The sequence below is a fragment of the Cucurbita pepo genome, chromosome LG06 (assembly GCF_002806865.2).
Source record: "Cucurbita pepo subsp. pepo cultivar mu-cu-16 chromosome LG06, ASM280686v2, whole genome shotgun sequence".
Taxonomy (NCBI): Eukaryota; Viridiplantae; Streptophyta; class Magnoliopsida; order Cucurbitales; family Cucurbitaceae; genus Cucurbita; species Cucurbita pepo.
The window spans coordinates 5,927,797-5,945,593 of record NC_036643.1 but is presented as its reverse complement, the minus strand read 5'-3'; the positions used below and the strand labels follow the sequence as shown (position 1 = coordinate 5,945,593).

The following is a 17,797-nucleotide window of genomic DNA, read 5'->3' as shown; positions in this document are numbered from 1 at the left end:
ACCCATTCAAAAATAGAGTTTAGAATCCAACCCAACCCTCATTGGGATGTGAATCTTGTACGGGTTATTTGGGTCATCCAAAAAAAAAAAAAAAAAATTCAACCTCAAAAATTCAAAAAGAAAATCTAAATATAAAACTATTTTTGTTAATAAAAAGAAAATTTACCATCCAAATATACACTCATAGATCGTATCACTGAAACTTTAATTTTCCACTACAAATCAACAGTCTACAGAAGCATTTTTATCCGTCATTGTTGTAAACAAATGATTATTTATAGATAATAAGATCACCCCTACATGAATCTAAATCCATTTTTTCTAAGCATTTACTATTTACAGACTCATAAATAAGGAATTAATTAGAGACTTATTCTTTAGATCAAGAAGAAAATCTGCATATCATTCAAGTATCAAAGAAGATGACATTGAAAAGATTGTTACCTTAAAAGAGTGACTGATAGGCAGCTTAGTTCCTTTGGTTCTCCATTACCAATTGCACACCTTCTTCAGTTGATAAGTCATTAGTATGGATGACACCTAAGTCCTTGTGTTCGAGTTTGGCTCCTGAATCGTATACGAGCTGCCTCGTACGCTTCTTCCTGGCTCTATCCAGCTATATCCGGGCAACTTTTTCACTCCCTTCGATTTCATTTCCCTCCTTAAAGAGTCAGCTTGTTTCCAATTCTCTGATGCAGCGTATATGCTAGAGAGCAGCACATAGGGTGAAGAACTTTGTGGTTTCAGTTCCATAAGTTTCTCAGCCGCACGCCTCCCCCTAACTTCATCTCCATGCTTTCTGCAAGCTCCGAGCAAAGTCGACCAGAGCATCGGATCTGCTTTGCATCCGAGTCTGTTGATGAAATCCTCTGCTTCATTAAGGAAACCCCATCTCCCAAGAATGTCTACCATACATCCCAAATGATCAACTCTTGGCTGTAACCTGTAATGGCTAACCATCACGTCGAAGATCTTTCGGCCTTCGGACACTCTTCCAGCATGGCTACAGGCAGAAAGAACACCAAGGAACGTAACATCATCAGGCATGATAGATTGTTGCTCCATCTCCCTGAAAATTTCAAGTGCTTCTTCTGAATAGCCATTCTTTGCAAGTCCAACTATCATGGAGTTCCAAGAAACGACACTGTTTCTACAACGCATTTCATGAAAAACTTTAACAGAGCTTTCAACATCACCACATTTTGCATACATATCGATAAGAGAACTACAGGTGATTTCATCCATGTTAAAACCCGTATGGAAGATAAGGGAATGAATCTCTTGGCCGTTTTGTAGAGAAGACAATCCAGAGCATGCTCGAAGAACACTCGCAAACGTTGCTTGGTCCGGTAAGATATTCTCGGATCGCATATGTTGATAGAATAGCAAAGCCTTCTCATAGTGATTGTTTTGTGCACATCCTGAAATGAAAGCAGTCCATAAAACTAAACTTTTTGGATACTGCAACTCAGAGAAGAGTGTTTCCGAGTCGGAGAGTCTTTGGGAGTTCATATACATGCACAAGAGAGACACACACACCATTTCCCTACCTAATAGAAAACCCCACTTAATAACTTCACAGTGAACTTGCCTTCCTAGTTTCAGCAAAGATGCTCCATCACATCCATCTAAAAGCCCTGCAAATGTGACCTCCGTAGGTTTAAGTCCAACCATCTGCATCTCATGAAATAGATAAATAGCTTCCTCTAAATGGTTCATAGTGTAGCCAGCAATCAGAGCGTTTACTGAGACGACACTTCGAGAAGGCATAGAATAAAAGACATCCCGAGCTGCCGAAAGAACCCCGCACTTGACATACATGTCAATGAGGGAACTTCCAGCACAAATGCTTGTATCTAAACCAACTTTAACTAAGAGACAGTGACATTGTTGCCCTGGTTTCAACTCATGAACATTAGCACAAGCACTCACTATACTAGCTAAAGACACCTCATCTGGAAGAGCCCCATTGGAAACCATTCTTCGAAACATGATGAAAGCTTCATCATTATACTCTTCCTGAACATATCCTACAATTATTGCATTCCATGAAACATTGTCATGAATTTTCATCAACTCAAACTGTTTTCTTGCGTCCTTTAAAGCCCCAGATTTAGCATACATGTCTACCAACGCATTTGCAACAAACAGATTAGATATAAACTTGTTCTTGATCATAACATTATGAAGTTGACGACCGAAATCGAGATACTGCAAGGAGGCACATGCACTGAAAATACTAGTGAAGGTAAACTCATCAGGCTGAGGTCCATACCGTTTCATATATGAGAACAAATCCATCACTTCATGGGGTAGCCCGTTCTGCGCAAAACCTGCAAGCATAGCATTCCACAAGACAATATTTCTCTCTTCTAAAGAATTGAACACTTCATTCGCAGCATCCATTTTTTCACATTTGGCATACATATTCACCAATGCACTTCCTACATACACATTATCATTTAACCCTTCCTTAATCACCTGAGCATGAACCATTAAGCCATAATTCAGCATCGATAAACTAGCAATTGCACTCAAAACACTTCCTATAGTAGATCTAGTGGCTTTTAGGCCAGTTCTCTTCAATTCAAGAAAAAACGAAATAGCTTCCAATGCAAATCCTCTCTTTGCATGCCCTGAAATCATCACATTCCAAGCTACAATATTAGGATTGGGCAACTGGGCAAACAACTTACGAGCATCACCAAGCCTATCTAAAGCAACATAAGCATTTATAACAGTTACAAGCGCTATCTGATCAGGTACAAGTCCAACTGTCTGCATTCTATCAAACACCTTGACTGCCTCCTCAGGTAAACCATCTTGGACATACCCAGCAATCAAGGCTGTCCATGAAACAGTATCCATATTAAGTGCCCCATCAAACACCAACCGAGCATCTCTTAAATCATGGCATTTGGCATACATATCAATTAGCCCACCTTGACAAAAAGAACTAAACCCAAGCCCCATCTTAAGAACACTACAATGCACTTGTCTACCATAGTTAACATCCAGCAACCTAGAACAAGCAGATAATACCATCGCAAACGTGAACTCATTAGGCCGAACCCCATCATTCCACATAGACACAAAAGATTCAACAACAGTTGCAAATAACCCATGCTTAGAGTACATAGAAAGCACTGAATTCCAGGAAAATACATCCTTCTTCTCCAGCCGGGAAAATAGCTTCTGAGCATAATCCACATTGCCGCATTTGACATAGAGGTCAACAATTGCATTGCCCAGTAACCCATTGAGCCCAACTCCAATCTTCAAACTCTTCGAATGAATGACCTTCGATGTTCTCAATGCTCGAAGAACTGGTTCAGGCTTTTCATCGAACAGGTTGTGGGCTTTGATTCGCCTGCAGTGATGCAAGCAAAGTTGCAGAAGTTCTGAATGGGGATTGTGATCTTCGGTTAAAACTTGGTTCGAAATGTAATCTGGAGTGGAATAGGAGGCGATTCTGGCAACATGGGGTGGATTTAAGAAGGATGGAAGCCGGGAAGAACATGTGAAGGAGTTGAGACGCATCGACTTCATACGGCTTCCACATGACTTGGACTCAATAAGTCCGCTCCTCTTTCTCTAGGTTATAAAAAGGAGATATTTCACATTTTAAATTGTGAAATTATTTAATTTCACATTTTATTTTATTTAATTATAAGCATATTTTTTAAACATTTTTTTGTAGGTAACCCGTTCCATTCCCTGTTATGCGATATTTGAGAAGAATTCTTAGATGTTCTAATACTAGCAAGTGCATCTTATGCAGTCATCGATTCTCTCGAGAGGTCACAATTACCGCGAGCAAAATTAAAGCCTCATACCAATGGAGTTAGTATTCCTCACTTATAAACCCATGATCATTCCCCTAAATTAGTCAATGTGGGACTTCCATCATCCAACACCTCTCCTCGAACAAAGTGCACCTCCCCTTAATCGAGGCTCGACCCCTTTGGAGTCTTACTCATTTTTTACTGCCTTCGAGGAGGGGCTTGGCTCCTTTCCTTTAGAAGCCCTAAGTTTAGGGCATGGCTCTGATACCATGTTAGACGGGGGCTTGGCTCCTTTCCTTTAGAAGCCCTAAGTTTAGGGCATGGCTCTGATACCATCGAACACGACTCTCCACAATGATATGATATTGTCCACTTTGAACATAAGCTCTCATAGCTTTGCTTTAGGCCTCATACCAATGGAGTTAGTAATTCTTTTAAAAATTTTAATTTTGGGTTTAATATATATATTTTTTTAATTTTAAATTTATGTATCTACTAAATAAGAATTTTGAATTTAATGATTTTATTAAACTAAAATTTTATTACATCTTTAGAGCAGTTATTATTTTTTAAAAAATGTAACTAAAAAATAATAGTTTATGACTTATCCACTTGTTACTATTTTTTAGAAAAAATGGATTAAAATAAACATAAATTAATATTAATTTATTAAAAAGGTGAGGAGAGAGAAACATAAAATTAGTACCAATTCCGTGTGGGGTCCGCCTACGTCACAAATTTTAGAAATACAATTACTTTTTATTTTTAAATAATAAAAATAAATAATTATTTAAAAAATAGAAACCACAGATTGGCGTTATCCCTCAATAATTATAATACCTAATAAGCTTCCCCGAACACAAATTGTATTAGTTAGTTTCCTTTTCTACAATACAAATTGAGTTCCGTTGAATTTTTTAAAAATTAAAAATTTAAATATATTTGTAATATATATTTTTTTGAATTTCATAAAGGGGTTTGGCGGGTAGATAGAGAGTACCTAAGGTTTGGCGGGTAGGTAAAGAACACCTATGGATACGAGACAACTCTCTCTATCAATACCTAAGGGTCGTTGTTCCTCAATAGCTTAGTAGTAGAAGTCGACTGTTAGCTTGGTTTTTTGGGGTGATAGTGTAAAACTTTTCGTGCCAATTCCTTTCATTTAATATCCCTGTGGTGTCATTGAGATAAGAGATGTTTCTAGTCTATCTGTTTCTATTGAAGAGGGGAGGAGATTCTCGAACGAAGAAAAGGATCCAATGAATTGAACGAAGGGTGTCATTCTATCTCATCGTATCAAATTCTATTCTGCGATATTTGAGAATTACCATCAATACCTCAGCGTACGTCTTAGTAGGACTCATTTCAATAGGTGTTTGTTTGGTTCACAATTACGGAACGAGGAACAGATACCAAATTCATTAACAAATTCATTAAATGGACTCAGTTGTTCCTATTATTATTTATTTAATTGCAAGGATTTGATTTAAAAAAGAGTGGTCCATGTAATTTAGTATTATTATTATTACTATATATATATACTATAAATATAAAAAGAAAGGTACAGAAACGATATGAAAAATCAAAAATGAACTTTCTATTTATTTATTTATATTAATAACATCGATGCAATCCCTGGATGAACTCGATGAACACGAAGAACACCCAGAAACATAAAACAACAACGAAAACAAAAAGGAAACGGAGAGAAATCCTCCAGTTTGAGTCATAATCTTTATTCCAAAATGTAAAACTAACCCCAGAATTTGTTAAATCAGTCTCCCATGCGAATGATGCATCGAATGGACTCCCCTTTCAGCATGTAATCAAACGCCTTGTTGATCTCAGAGAACGGCACTGAATGAGTTATGAATTTCTCCAATTCCATCTCCTAATCAAGAACAAACAATAAGAAAAAGGCCTCAGAAATCAAATTCCTTCAATGGGGTTTGAACATTTTGAGGATTTTTCATTACCTTTTTCATGTACTTCTCGACGACCCCGGGAATGTCGGATCGAGGCTTGTAGTTACCGAAGAACGTACCCTTTAGAGTTCTTTCGTTGAGGAAATTCATAGGATGAGTTTTGAATGCGTCGTCTTTGTTTGGGACTCCCACTAGTACTGCAACACCCCACCCCTGTTTTCAAAACAAAATCAATAATGAGTGTTCGTCGTTTAGAAGCACTTAGAATGTCATTTCAAATTGATGCTTAATTACATCGTGAACGCATTCGAATGCCGAGATCATTGCTTGGATGCTTCCGGTGCATTCGACGCTTCGGTCAACTCCTCCGTTCGTCATCTCGGCTATCACCTCTTGAACTGGCTTGCTGTGATCCTTTGGGTTAACAAATTCATTGCAACCAAATTTCTTTGCTGCAAAGATCAAACAAATCAATACTATGGTACATGATAATTCATCCAAAACAAGTAATTTGACTGCACCTTCTTCGAATCGAGCCGGGTTCAAATCAACACCAATGATCTTAGATGCCCCGGAAACTCTTGCCCCTTCAGCAGCCTAAGATTGAAAAACAGTGTCATTATGGGGATAATAGAAACGAGAATCTGCGAGTGAAGAACAGATATGAACTTACAGCAAGCCCAACAGCTCCAAGGCCAAAGATAGCAACAGATTGACCCTTTTTAGGCTTTGCAACATTCACAGTGGCACCAAAGCCTTCATTCACAATCACAAACAAATTCATTCAATATCAGCTAATGAAAACAAGAATCTACCAAACATTATACAAAGAAATGCTCAAAACCTGTGGAAATTCCGCAGCTAAGAACGCAGACTTTGTCGAGAGGAGCAGCAGGATTGATCTTAGCCAAACAGCCAAAATGAATAACAGTGTATTCACTAAAAGTGGAGGTTCCAACGAAATGATGAATTGGTTGTCCATTTTTGGAGAATCTGGTCTTGCCATCACTGATCATAACACCACGATCAGTATTGATTCGAAGAAGATCGCACATATTGCTCTCTTCTGATTTACAATGACGACAATCGCCACATTCACCAGTGAAAACAGGAAGAACATGATCTCCTGGTTGAAGATCTTTCACGCCTTCTCCAACACTCTCAACAACACTAATCAAACAGATCCAAAAACCAAAAAATCAATATCACAAACAAAATGATTCAGAATCAGAATCAAAATCAGAACAATCAATCCACTACTTACCCTCCAGCTTCATGTCCAAAAATGCGAGGAAACAAAGGAGTTTGGCCCTACAAAACGCAAACAAAATCAAAAACCTAACCGATGTGATACATTCCTTCATCATTGATTACAAATTTACCTTCGCTTCCCAGAAATAAACATCGGTGTGACAAAGAGCTGTGAAAAGGATCTTCACTCTAACTTCATTAGCTTGCGGCGGCGCCACTTCCACTTCCTCAATCACTAGTGGCTTTCCAGCCTCCCAAGCCACAGCAGCTACAACAAAACAAAGATCCAAACATCCAAATCAACTCCAAACACAAACACGAATCCCTAAACTTAGACTATATTGATCGAATCCCAATATCCGTACCAAATTTCACGAATACCGAAATGAAATGTTACAATTACCTTTGCATTTGATGACCTGACCGGCAGTGCTAGACATAGTTGATTATAGTAGAAGAGAGATCTGTAGAAAGAAAGCTTTGATGAACTGAAAAGGATTTGATGCGAATGGTGATGAGAAATGAAGAACTAAGGGAGAGTATTTATAGTGATTAATTATTTTGGTTTTGGATTTTCGAAAAATATAAACCGTGGTTTTCGGCGGTAATACCATTTCCGGTAATACTATTTCCTGGTTTTCTGGGTGCGCCTCAGGTTCTTAGGTGTGCCACGTGGGCAAAGGCGACCATTATCCATAAACTAAAACCCAACTTGCCCGCCTCGCCACTATTTAATTTTAATTACCAAAATAATTATGTTTTTAATTTAAAATTATAAATTACTAATTTAATTTTCGTTATTATAATTTTTAAATTAAATTAATAAAAATAATTTCTTATCTTAAATGTAAATGATTAATATATTAAAATAAAAAATATTCATGATATTTTAAAAGTTTTATTGATATTTAAAAAAAATTTAAAACGTTAAAAACATCTTAATTTTTTTTTAATTTTTTAAAATACCGTTACTAATAAAAGTAAAATTAATATTTTTTTTTATATTTTTAAAAATAGCTTAGAGATGATGTATGACGTGTAGATAAATACTTTCTATCTATATAACGATGGTAATAAATTTTTTAATTTTTTTTATATAAATATTAGGATTTTTAATGCTAAGGTAATAATTTGATTTTAATTATTATATTTTTAGATTAAATTGATAAAAATAATTAAAATACCGTTATTAATAAAAGTAAAATTAATATATATATATATATATATATTAAAAAAAACAGCTTAGAGATAATGTATGATGTGTAGATAGACACGTGACGTGTAGACAGATACTTTCTACTTTCAACGGTTCCAATAAAATTTAAAAACAATTTTACCCGTTAATATTGTTAGATGAGACTCTCCACAATTCTTATGGCTTTACTTTGGATTTTCCCAAAATGCCTCATACTAATGGAGAGAGTATTCTTTGATTATAAACCCATGATCATTCTCTAAATCAGCCGATGTGGGACTTTCATTATCCAACAAATATTTTGTTCGAAAAATAGGCTTAAATTTTCAAAAGTGCTGAAAAAATCATGTTCGAAATGAGTAATTGTGTGATGTCCCACATTGGTTGCGAGGAGAACAAACCATCATTTATAAGAGTGTGGAAACCTTCACCTAGTAGACGCGTTTTAAAGCGGAAAGCCCGAAAGGGAAAGCCTAAAAAAGACAATATCCCTCTAGCGGTGGATTTGGGTCGTTACAAATCGTGTCTTTTAAATCACGTGAACGTGAATTTGACGTAGATAGTTGACATAAGGATAGAAGGTCCATTCGAAAGGGGACAATTGAGGAAGGAACAAAGAAATTGGAGACCTTTTGAAAGCTATATATTTTGGAATTACACATCATTTTCAACCCAATGGTTTTGGACAATAAATTTCATTTGATATAATTTTATATATATATATATATATATATATATATAGCCACTTGCCAGGAAAATTTAAGGTTTTAAATTAATAGCTAGTTGAAAAAAAAAAACGTCCATATGGAAGAGTCGAGTACAAAGATAATATGGTCAAAATCCTTAGGTTCGATAAACACATCTAAAGGTTTGAAGAAACAACCTGAACCAACGGACTGTGTTGTATTTAAAAAATGTTTTAATTTGACTGAATTCAACCCACAAACACCTCTACTATTATCGTAATAAATACGAGTTTTTTTTTATAATAAAATTGAATTAAACATTTAATAGATCCAAAAAAAATTTAAAAGAAATAAAAATTTGAGGGATAAAATTATAAATAAGCCAAAAAAATTAATATATAATAAATTCAATGGAAATATGAATATTATTCCTTTAATTAAATGTTGAAACGAGAAATTAAGTGAAATTAGAAATAAAAATATATTGATGTTGTTTGTTTGTATTATCAAAAGTATAATAATTACTAGAATAATATTTTAATATTTCTTGCTAATTTAAAATGCATAAAATAAATAGCATCTTAATATAATTTTGAATTAAAATAATAATATTTAATACTAAATTTTAAATTTAAGAAAGTGTATTACTATTTTTATTTCGTAATAATATTTATTTTAACAATTAATTTTATTTTGATAAATAATAACTAATTAAAACAAATAAATGATAAATAATACCCTATTTATTTATTTTAACCATATAATCGATATTAGGTAGTAACAATTAAATGTAAATTTTCGTATATCGTAACAAAATTATATCAACTTAAAAATTTATATAGTTTTTATTCGAAGAAAATCTTATGTTTTAATAAATTAAATAATAAATCATGTATAAATAAAATTTAATATTAAAATAATATATATATATATATATAATTTTTTTAAAATAGAATAAAATTTATTAATAGTATAAATATTTTAGAGTAAAATTGTAAATAATAATAATATAAAGGTTGTGGGTCTTATCATGGGAGGAAAAAAAAAAAACAATTAATGATAAAGTAGACAAATGATGTGTTTAGTAATAATGATTCTTATATTCGGTGGTTCTCGACGTCACTCGTCATCCACCTTTGATTTAAGATATTATTCATATCTTATTCATTGAACTATGTTCAAATTGGTCAAATCTATAGATTTCATTTCGCAAATTTTTATTCTCTTGATCTTTGTCGATAGGACTCGAATCTTTGAATTGCAGTATTGGTCGAGAGAAAAGTTGAATATTTGTCGTGTATGCTAGTGAGATTCAACTATTTAAGCGAATATGATTACACATCGATTCAGTATAACATCACGATTTAACGATGGTTACGTGTCTAAATTGTTGTTTATAACGAGATTCGCTTATAGGCAAGGCTGACTAATTTATTAACGAGATTCGACCATGATTATGTGTGCCTTATGCACGGAACTATGTTTGAATTGGTCAAATTTATAAATTTTGTTTCTCAATAATTTGATCGAGCTTATCGGAGAAGTCAAAATAATTTAGTTATTTACAAAAATATACATCGAAATTAATATATTTATAAAATTAAAATATAAATATTCAACATTGATATTTTAATCTTATGCTATAAACAAGTTGAGATGGCCGAGTTGGTCTAAGGCGCCAGATTAAGGTTCTGGTCCGAAAGGGCGTGGGTTCAAATCCCACTCTCAACAACCTTTTAATTTTTTTGCTTAGCCGAATATGGTGGGAATTATTAGGGGAAGAAAATTATGTTGAGAATTGACAGTATCAAAGTTGAGATGGCCGAGTTGGTCTAAGGCGCCAGATTAAGGTTCTGGTCCGAAAGGGCGTGGGTTCAAATCCCACTCTCAACAATCGTTATATTTTCTTTTATTTTTTCTTTTGCTTGGCCGAATATGGCGGGAACCGCTGACCGGTCAAAAGCCACATCCTCCACAGACTGTGACCGTTTGGAATTATTCGCAAAAATCAATTTTCTATTTTAAATACTAAATGAAAAGTCTTTTTTTCTTCTTTTTTTTTTAATGAAAAATATAATAAAAACATTTTGAAATATGTTTTTCAAATAATAAATTTTTTGTTTAATCTTAAATATAAAAAATCTCTATTTATCAAAAAAAAAAAAAAAAAAAAAAAAAAAAAAAAAAAAAAAAAAAAAAAAAAAAAAAAANTGAAAGTAGATTTGGTAGTTAAAAGTTATCATATTTTTAATTTAATTGATTTAAGTTTAAAATATATTATCACAATAGGATATTTTATTTTTAAAATTACTCGGTGAGCGATAGACTTACCAAGTCTGTACACTTCTTGTGAGGAGAGGATGTCTATACGGTAGACAATCAGATATAATTAGATATGAAGGATATTGTTGGACTACATAGAGTGCCAGTATCAACAGTGTCAATTTGGGACTTACACTTCACATCCAACAGCTAGTTGAGACTACAAGTTGTTCCTCATGGAATTCACCTACCGTAGTAGTTTTCAAGCAATCATTGACATGGTATTGTTCAAGGCTTTATATGGATAACGATGCAAGTCTCTAGTGCATTGGGACGAAGTGGGTGAACACGAGCTGTTAATATTAAATAACTATATATAGTAGATGGTTAAATCGAGTAAAGCTATATATAGTAAATAACTATATATAGTAGATGGTTAAATCTGGTAAAGTTATATATAGTAAATTGAACTATATATATATATATATCCGGTCGAGAGCTTTGAGAATGTACTTTCTATTCTCTGTACTCTCTCTTGTTGTACATACCTAAAGTCATCAATAAAAAGAAAATTCTTTTAGCTAGAGTTCTCCTTGCAATTTTCTCTATCTCATTCTTTGTGTTCATCTAGATCGAGCGTGTGCGTTGTTGTGCGATCCTAACAACTGGTATCAGAGCTAACAACTGGTATCGATCCTAACAACTGGTATCAGAGCTAGGCGAAATTCACCACGATCTGTGAAGATGGAAAGTTCAAAGATTGGAATTGAGAAGTTCGATGGATCCAATTTCGGTTTCTGGAAGATGCAGATTGAATATTATCTGTACCAGAAAGATCTTCACGAACCTCTGTTGGGGGTGAAGCCGGATACCATGACCACGGAACAGTGGAAGCTCAAGGATCGACAAGCCTTAGGGATGATCCGGTTGACGCTATCCAGAAACGTGGCGTTTAACATCATCAAGGAGAAGACAACGTCAGATCTGATGAAGGCGCTGTCAAATATGTATGAAAAACCGTCGGCTATGAACAAGGTGTATTTGATGCGTAGATTGTTCAATCTACAGATGTCTGAAGGTGGACGTGTTGCGGATCATATAAATGAATTCAATATGATCATAAGTCAACTGGGTTCGGTGGAAATTAATTTCGAAGATGAAATTAAAGCGTTGATTTTGATGTCATCCTTACCCGAGTCATGGGATACTGTTGTTGCCGCAATCAGCAGTTCCCGAGGATCTGATAAACTGAAGTTTGGTGAAATTCGAGATGTAGTTCTCAGCGAAAGTATTCGCAAACGAGAAACTGGAGATTCATCAGGCAATGCTCTCAGTGTTGATCGAAATGGAAGAAGTAAACCGAAGGGCCCAAACAAAGAGCGATCAAAATCAAAGAGCCGAGAAAAATCTCCAAATAGACCGAACGTAACGTGTTGGAATTGTGAAGAAAAAGGTCACTTTCGGACAGGTTGTACAAGACCAAAGAGGAAGCAGAATCACAAATTTGGAGATGATGATGATTCTATAAATTCAGCAGAAGACATTGGGAATGCTCTAATCATCAACGCGGACAGTTCGATTGAATCCTGGATTTTGGATTCAGGTGCATCTTTTCATTCGTCTCCAAATAAAGAGTTGTTCCGAAATTTCAAGTCTGGAAATTTCGAGAAGGTGTATCTTGCCGACAACAAAGATTTGGAGATTAAAGGAAAAGGAGATGTATGCATAAAAACTCCGGCAGGAAATCAGTAGACATTAAAGGATGTCAGATATATTCCTGCTCTCAAAAGGAACCTGATCTCTATTGATCAATTGGATAGCACAGTTTATGCAACAAAGTTAGGGAAGGGTTCGTGGAAGATTATGAAGGGTGCTACGGTGGTAGCACGTGGCTCAAAATCTGGAACCCTATACACCACTGCAGGGTGTATGAACATAGCTGCTGTTGCTGAGAGTGCTTCAAATTCAAGTCTACGATGTATCTTGCCGACAACAAAGATTTGGAGATTAAAGGAAAAGGAGATGTATGCATAAAAACTCCGGCAGGAAATCAGTAGACATTAAAGGATGTCAGATATATTCCTGCTCTCAAAAGGAACCTGATCTCTATTGATCAATTGGATAGCACAGTTTATGCAACAAAGTTAGGGAAGGGTTCGTGGAAGATTATGAAGGGTGCTACGGTGGTAGCACGTGGCTCAAAATCTGGAACCCTATACACCACTGCAGGGTGTATGAACATAGCTGCTGTTGCTGAGAGTGCTTCAAATTCAAGTCTACGACACAATAGACTTGAACCTATGAGCTCGAAAGGAATGAAGAGGCTGGCTGCGAAAGGAGTTTTAGAAGGTCTGAAATCTGTTGATGTGGGTCGTTGTGAGAACTATGTTATGAGCAAGCAGAAACGAGTTAGCTTCACAAGGACCGCCAGAGAATTGAAGAAAGTGGGGGGGAAATGGAACCATATGTGGAGCAAGGTTCGACGAAGCAAGTGGGAGTTGAGGTTGAGATGCAGGAAAACTCACTTAGTGATGTTGTAGCAGATACTCATGAAACTCCTGAGACTACTATTGAGGAACCAGATGTGGAGCAAGGTTCCAAGACCACGAAGCAAGTGGGAGTTGAACTTGAGTTGCAGGGAAACTCACCTAGTGATTTTGTAGCAGATACTCAAGAAACTCCTGAGACTACTGCTGAGTAACCAGATGTGGAGCAAGGTTCCAAGACAACAAAGCAAGTGGGAGTTGAGGTTGAGTTGCGGAGAAAATCACCAAGTGATCTTGTAGCAGATACTCAACAAACTCCTGAGGTTGTTGCGGAGGAATCATCAGTGGAGCAAGTGACACCTGAACCAGTGTTGAGAAGATCATCCTGTACCATCAGAGTACCAGATATGTATGTACCTTCATTACACTATCTATTGCTAATGAAAGGGAATCACAACCCTTTGATGAGGCCCTACAGTTGGAGGATACAACCAAGTAGGAGCAAGCCATGGATGATGAGACGTCTAGGCTTCAAAAATGCGTTGTACTGAGGCTGAGTACGTGGCAATAGTTGAAGCTGGAAAGAAGACGATATGGATGACTGACTATCTGGAAGAATGGGCAAGAAGTAGCACGAAGATATTCTTTACAGAGATAGTCAGAGTGTCAAACAGTTGGCGAAGGAACCCGGTCTATCATTTCAAGAGAAAACACAGAAGACGATACCATTTCACTTGCAGGTTAGTGAAAGATGGTGATGTGTTTGGAGAAGATAGAGGGTGCAAAGAATCCAGCAAACATGTTGACAAAATGTGTTGATGTTGGAATATTGAGGTTGTGCAAAGCCTCAATTGATATGGTGCCATGAAGACCATGAAGATGCTCATGGTCGTTTGAGAATGAAATTCTTGGTTGACTAGATCAGTCTCCAAGTGGGAGAATTGTTAGGTTATGGAGCCTGATGCTTATTTATAGCTTGGTCAACGGTTATATCTGGTAAAGCTATATTTGGTAAAGCTATATCCGGTAAAGCTATATATAGTAAATAACTATATATAGTAGATGGTTAAATCTGGTAAAGCTATATATAGTAAATTGAACTATATATATATATCCCGTCCGGTAGAGCTTTGAGAATGTACTTTCTATTCTCTGTACTCTCTCTTGTTGTACATACCTGAAGTCATCAATAAAAAGAAAATCCTTTTAGCCAGAGTTCTCCTTGCAATTTTCTCTATCCCATTCTTTGTGTTCATCTAGATCGAGCGTGTGCGTTGTTGTGCGATCCTAACAACTGGTATCAGAGCTAATAACTAGTATCGATCCTAACATACATAACGTGTTTCACATGTCTATGCTTTGTAAGTACATAATCGACCATACCCATGTGATAGATTGTACCTTTGCAGTTAGATACGGGTATGAGTTATGAGAAAAGACATGTATAGATTTTAGCCCTAGAAATAAAGACCCCACTAGGATATACGGTTCGACAAGGTACTTTGGCAAAACCATAAGTCAAAAAAGGCAGCATGGGAACGTGAGGACGAAATGGTGGAGAAGAATCTCGAGCTATTCCAAGCTTGAGGTACTTTCAAGGACGAAAGTTCTTTTTAAATGTGTATATTGTTATAGTCAAAACATATATACACGCACCTACACAACCCCATTTTCTCTACTTTTCCAATTTAATTTCTTAAACCGAGTTCTAAAACCAGATCTTAATCAATAGGATCAAACGAGCATGGACTCAGAAAATTTAATGACTTTGACTTAGGCCAACACGTAAGTGGTTTTACTATTGGATGCACATGGAATTGGATGGATGACTTACGTCCCGTAGGAATGACACATACCTTGTGGTCCATATACGCGTCATATTTTTATGATGTTATGGTGTGTTATGTGTTGAATTACGTTATAATATGAATGTTATATGATACATAACATGTCCACAATGTGCTTATGAGACATTAATAAGTTATGTATGTTAACCATGATAGATATATCGAGTATATATATGCATACGGTTCTTGGCGAAATCGAACGATCAAATCTTCGCTTCTTAATCCAGTGTAGACTTCTAGGCCAATTTCGTTCCAATCCCCAGGTTGAACGAATCATCGTTTTTCTTTCTTTTCGTCAGAACCTTAGCTCCGTTCTTTCTTACTTTTATTTTTTTATTTTTTTTTGCAAGTGATTGGTCTAAGTGCTACAACATATCCGTTAGGGGCAAAATGACCCTCGGTAAGTTTGACCGACATTTTTTTCTACTATTTTATTTTTTTAGGTTCTCGACACTTTCTCGAGTATTTTTCTATTCTAACGTATACTCAAATTAAACCTCTAATGTCTTGGAAGTTTGATATTAAAATTATAAAGGGAGGAAATTAATTCCCGTATCCAATGTTACATATTGGTAGATTGAATAAATAGCCATTAATTTAATAAAACTAAATTAATTATTCTTATAATTTAGCAATAAGTTGAGATGGCCGAGTTGGTCTAATGCGCCAGATTAAGGTTCTGGTCCGAAAGGGCGTGGGTTCAAATCCCACTCTCAACATCTAATTTCCCGTTTTTTTTGTTATGGCGGGAAGCGCTGACTGGTAAAAAGCATTTGTTTTATAATTATTCATAGCAACAACGTTGAGATGGCCGAGTTGGTCTAAGGCAAGGGCGTGGGTTCAAATCCCACTCTCAACATCTAATTTCCCGTTTTTTTTGTTATGGCCGGAAGCGCTGACTGGTAAAAAGCATTTGTTTTATAATTATTCATAGCAACAACGTTGAGATGGCCGAGTTGGTCTAAGGCAAGGGCGTGGGTTCAAATCCCACTCTCAACATCTAATTTCCCGTTTTTTTTGTTATGGCCGGAAGCGCTGACTGGTAAAAACCATTTATTTTATAATTATTCATAGCAACAACGTTGAGATGGCCGAGTTGGTCTAAGGCGCCAGATTAAGGTTCTGGTCCGAAAGGGCGTGGGTTCAAATCCAACTCTCAACATATTTCAGTTTCATTTTCTTTTCTTACCCGAATATGGCGGGAAGCGCTGACCGGTCAACGTTTGGAAGTATTCAGAAAAATCCTTTTTCTATTTTAATTACTAAATGACAAGCCTTTTTTTTTTCTTTAATGAAAAAATATATCTAATAAAAACATTTCAAAATATTTTTTTTCATAATTTTTTATCAAATATAATCTAATTTTAATAAATTTATATTTTTCACTTTCAATATTTACTAATAAAATGAAACCGCTCGAGTTGAGATTCTCATTAAAAGAATGACAAAATAAGTTTTTTATATCATAGACAACTGTTTAGATAGAGATAATTACTTATTAAATTGATGTGATTTTTGCATTCAGATGAACCGAAAGAATAGCCAAATACTTGCAAATTGTGACGTGAGATACAATTGTTGAAGTTGTTACGCATTAAATTAAATGGACACATTCATTCATAATATATATAATATTTATTTCTATTTATATTTATTATATAATAATTCCCAGTATTACTTTTTATTTTAAATAAAAAGTAGTGAAAATAAAATCTATACTATTATTGATAGGACTCAAATCTTCGAGTTGCAATATTGGTTAAGAGAAAAAGTAGAATAATTGCAATGTATGTCAGTACGTACATCCATGTTTGACTGTAATTTCAATAAAAAAACGTAAAACATCAAGTTTTAACGATGATTACAAGTCTAGAATGTTGTTTATAAAGAGATTTTCCTATAACCACGAGCGACGAATTTATTACATATTTCTTGTTTTAAAACATAGGCCTTTGATCTTGGATAGTTATCTGTGTCTTATTCACTAAGCTGTGTTCGAATTGGTAAAATTTGTAGATTTGATTGTTGGCTATTAGAAATGTTGCAATAATTTAAGTGAGTTTATCGAGAAAGTGACAAAGTAATTTAATTATTTAAAAATATATCCATCAACATTAATATATTTATAATTTTCAAATATAGATATTGCCTTCACCTTTTCCTTAAAACACAAAAGGTAAATGAGAAGAAGATTAGTTTTTTTGATCTTAGGCCAATAAAAAATAGCAATAAGATTAGTTTTTTAAATTTAAAAATTATAACAATAAAGTTGAGATGGCCGAGTTGGTCTAAGGCGCCAGATTAAGGTTCTGGTCCGAAAGGGCGTGGGTTCAAATCCCACTCTCAACAATGTTTTTGCG

At 35.1% G+C, this 17,797-nt stretch overlaps 2 protein-coding genes and 5 non-coding genes across 7 annotated transcripts; 5 read left to right on the top strand and 2 right to left on the bottom strand.

Moving 5' to 3' along the window:
* Positions 1-196: 196 nt before the first annotated feature.
* LOC111796516 (pentatricopeptide repeat-containing protein At3g09040, mitochondrial) lies at positions 197-3,575 on the bottom strand. The gene has a single exon (XM_023679167.1). It carries the CDS (start codon positions 3,547-3,549, stop codon positions 541-543), a length of 3,009 nt encoding a protein of 1,002 aa, XP_023534935.1. The 5' UTR covers positions 3,550-3,575; the 3' UTR covers positions 197-540.
* A 1,785-nt stretch (positions 3,576-5,360) lies between these two features.
* LOC111796495 (alcohol dehydrogenase 1) lies at positions 5,361-7,483 on the bottom strand. Its single transcript, XM_023679134.1, has 9 exons — positions 7,365-7,483; positions 7,093-7,229; positions 6,975-7,021; positions 6,555-6,880; positions 6,384-6,466; positions 6,232-6,307; positions 6,005-6,162; positions 5,762-5,923; positions 5,361-5,676 (listed from the first exon to the last, which is right to left on the bottom strand). Exons 1-9 carry the CDS (start codon positions 7,399-7,401, stop codon positions 5,560-5,562), a joined length of 1,143 nt encoding a protein of 380 aa, XP_023534902.1. The 5' UTR covers positions 7,402-7,483; the 3' UTR covers positions 5,361-5,559.
* A 3,009-nt stretch (positions 7,484-10,492) lies between these two features.
* TRNAL-AAG lies at positions 10,493-10,573 on the top strand. The gene has a single exon. It is a non-coding gene; the product is annotated as a tRNA-Leu (tRNA).
* Positions 10,574-10,654: 81 nt separating this feature from the next.
* Positions 10,655-10,735, top strand: TRNAL-AAG. Its single transcript has one exon. It is a non-coding gene; the product is annotated as a tRNA-Leu (tRNA).
* A 5,340-nt stretch (positions 10,736-16,075) lies between these two features.
* On the top strand, positions 16,076-16,156 carry TRNAL-AAG. Its single transcript has one exon. It is a non-coding gene; the product is annotated as a tRNA-Leu (tRNA).
* Positions 16,157-16,518: 362 nt separating this feature from the next.
* Positions 16,519-16,599, top strand: TRNAL-AAG. The gene has a single exon. It is a non-coding gene; the product is annotated as a tRNA-Leu (tRNA).
* A 1,106-nt stretch (positions 16,600-17,705) lies between these two features.
* On the top strand, positions 17,706-17,786 carry TRNAL-AAG. Its single transcript has one exon. It is a non-coding gene; the product is annotated as a tRNA-Leu (tRNA).
* Positions 17,787-17,797: the final 11 nt, after the last annotated feature.

Bases quoted from the DNA above. Each gene is read 5' to 3' on its own strand.
- LOC111796516 (XM_023679167.1), bottom strand. From the start codon at position 3,549: ATGAAGTCGATGCGTCTCAACTCCTTCACATGTTCTTCCCGGCTTCCA.
- LOC111796495 (XM_023679134.1), bottom strand. From the start codon at position 7,401: ATGTCTAGCACTGCCGGTCAGGTCATCAAATGCAAAG. The intron at 5,924-6,004 runs GTAATTAAGCAT...TTTTGAAAACAG, and splicing joins CATTCGAATGCGTTCACGAT to GGGTGGGGTGTTGCAGTACT. The intron at 5,677-5,761 runs GTAATGAAAAAT...GTTCTTGATTAG, and splicing joins TCGAGAAGTACATGAAAAAG to GAGATGGAATTGGAGAAATT.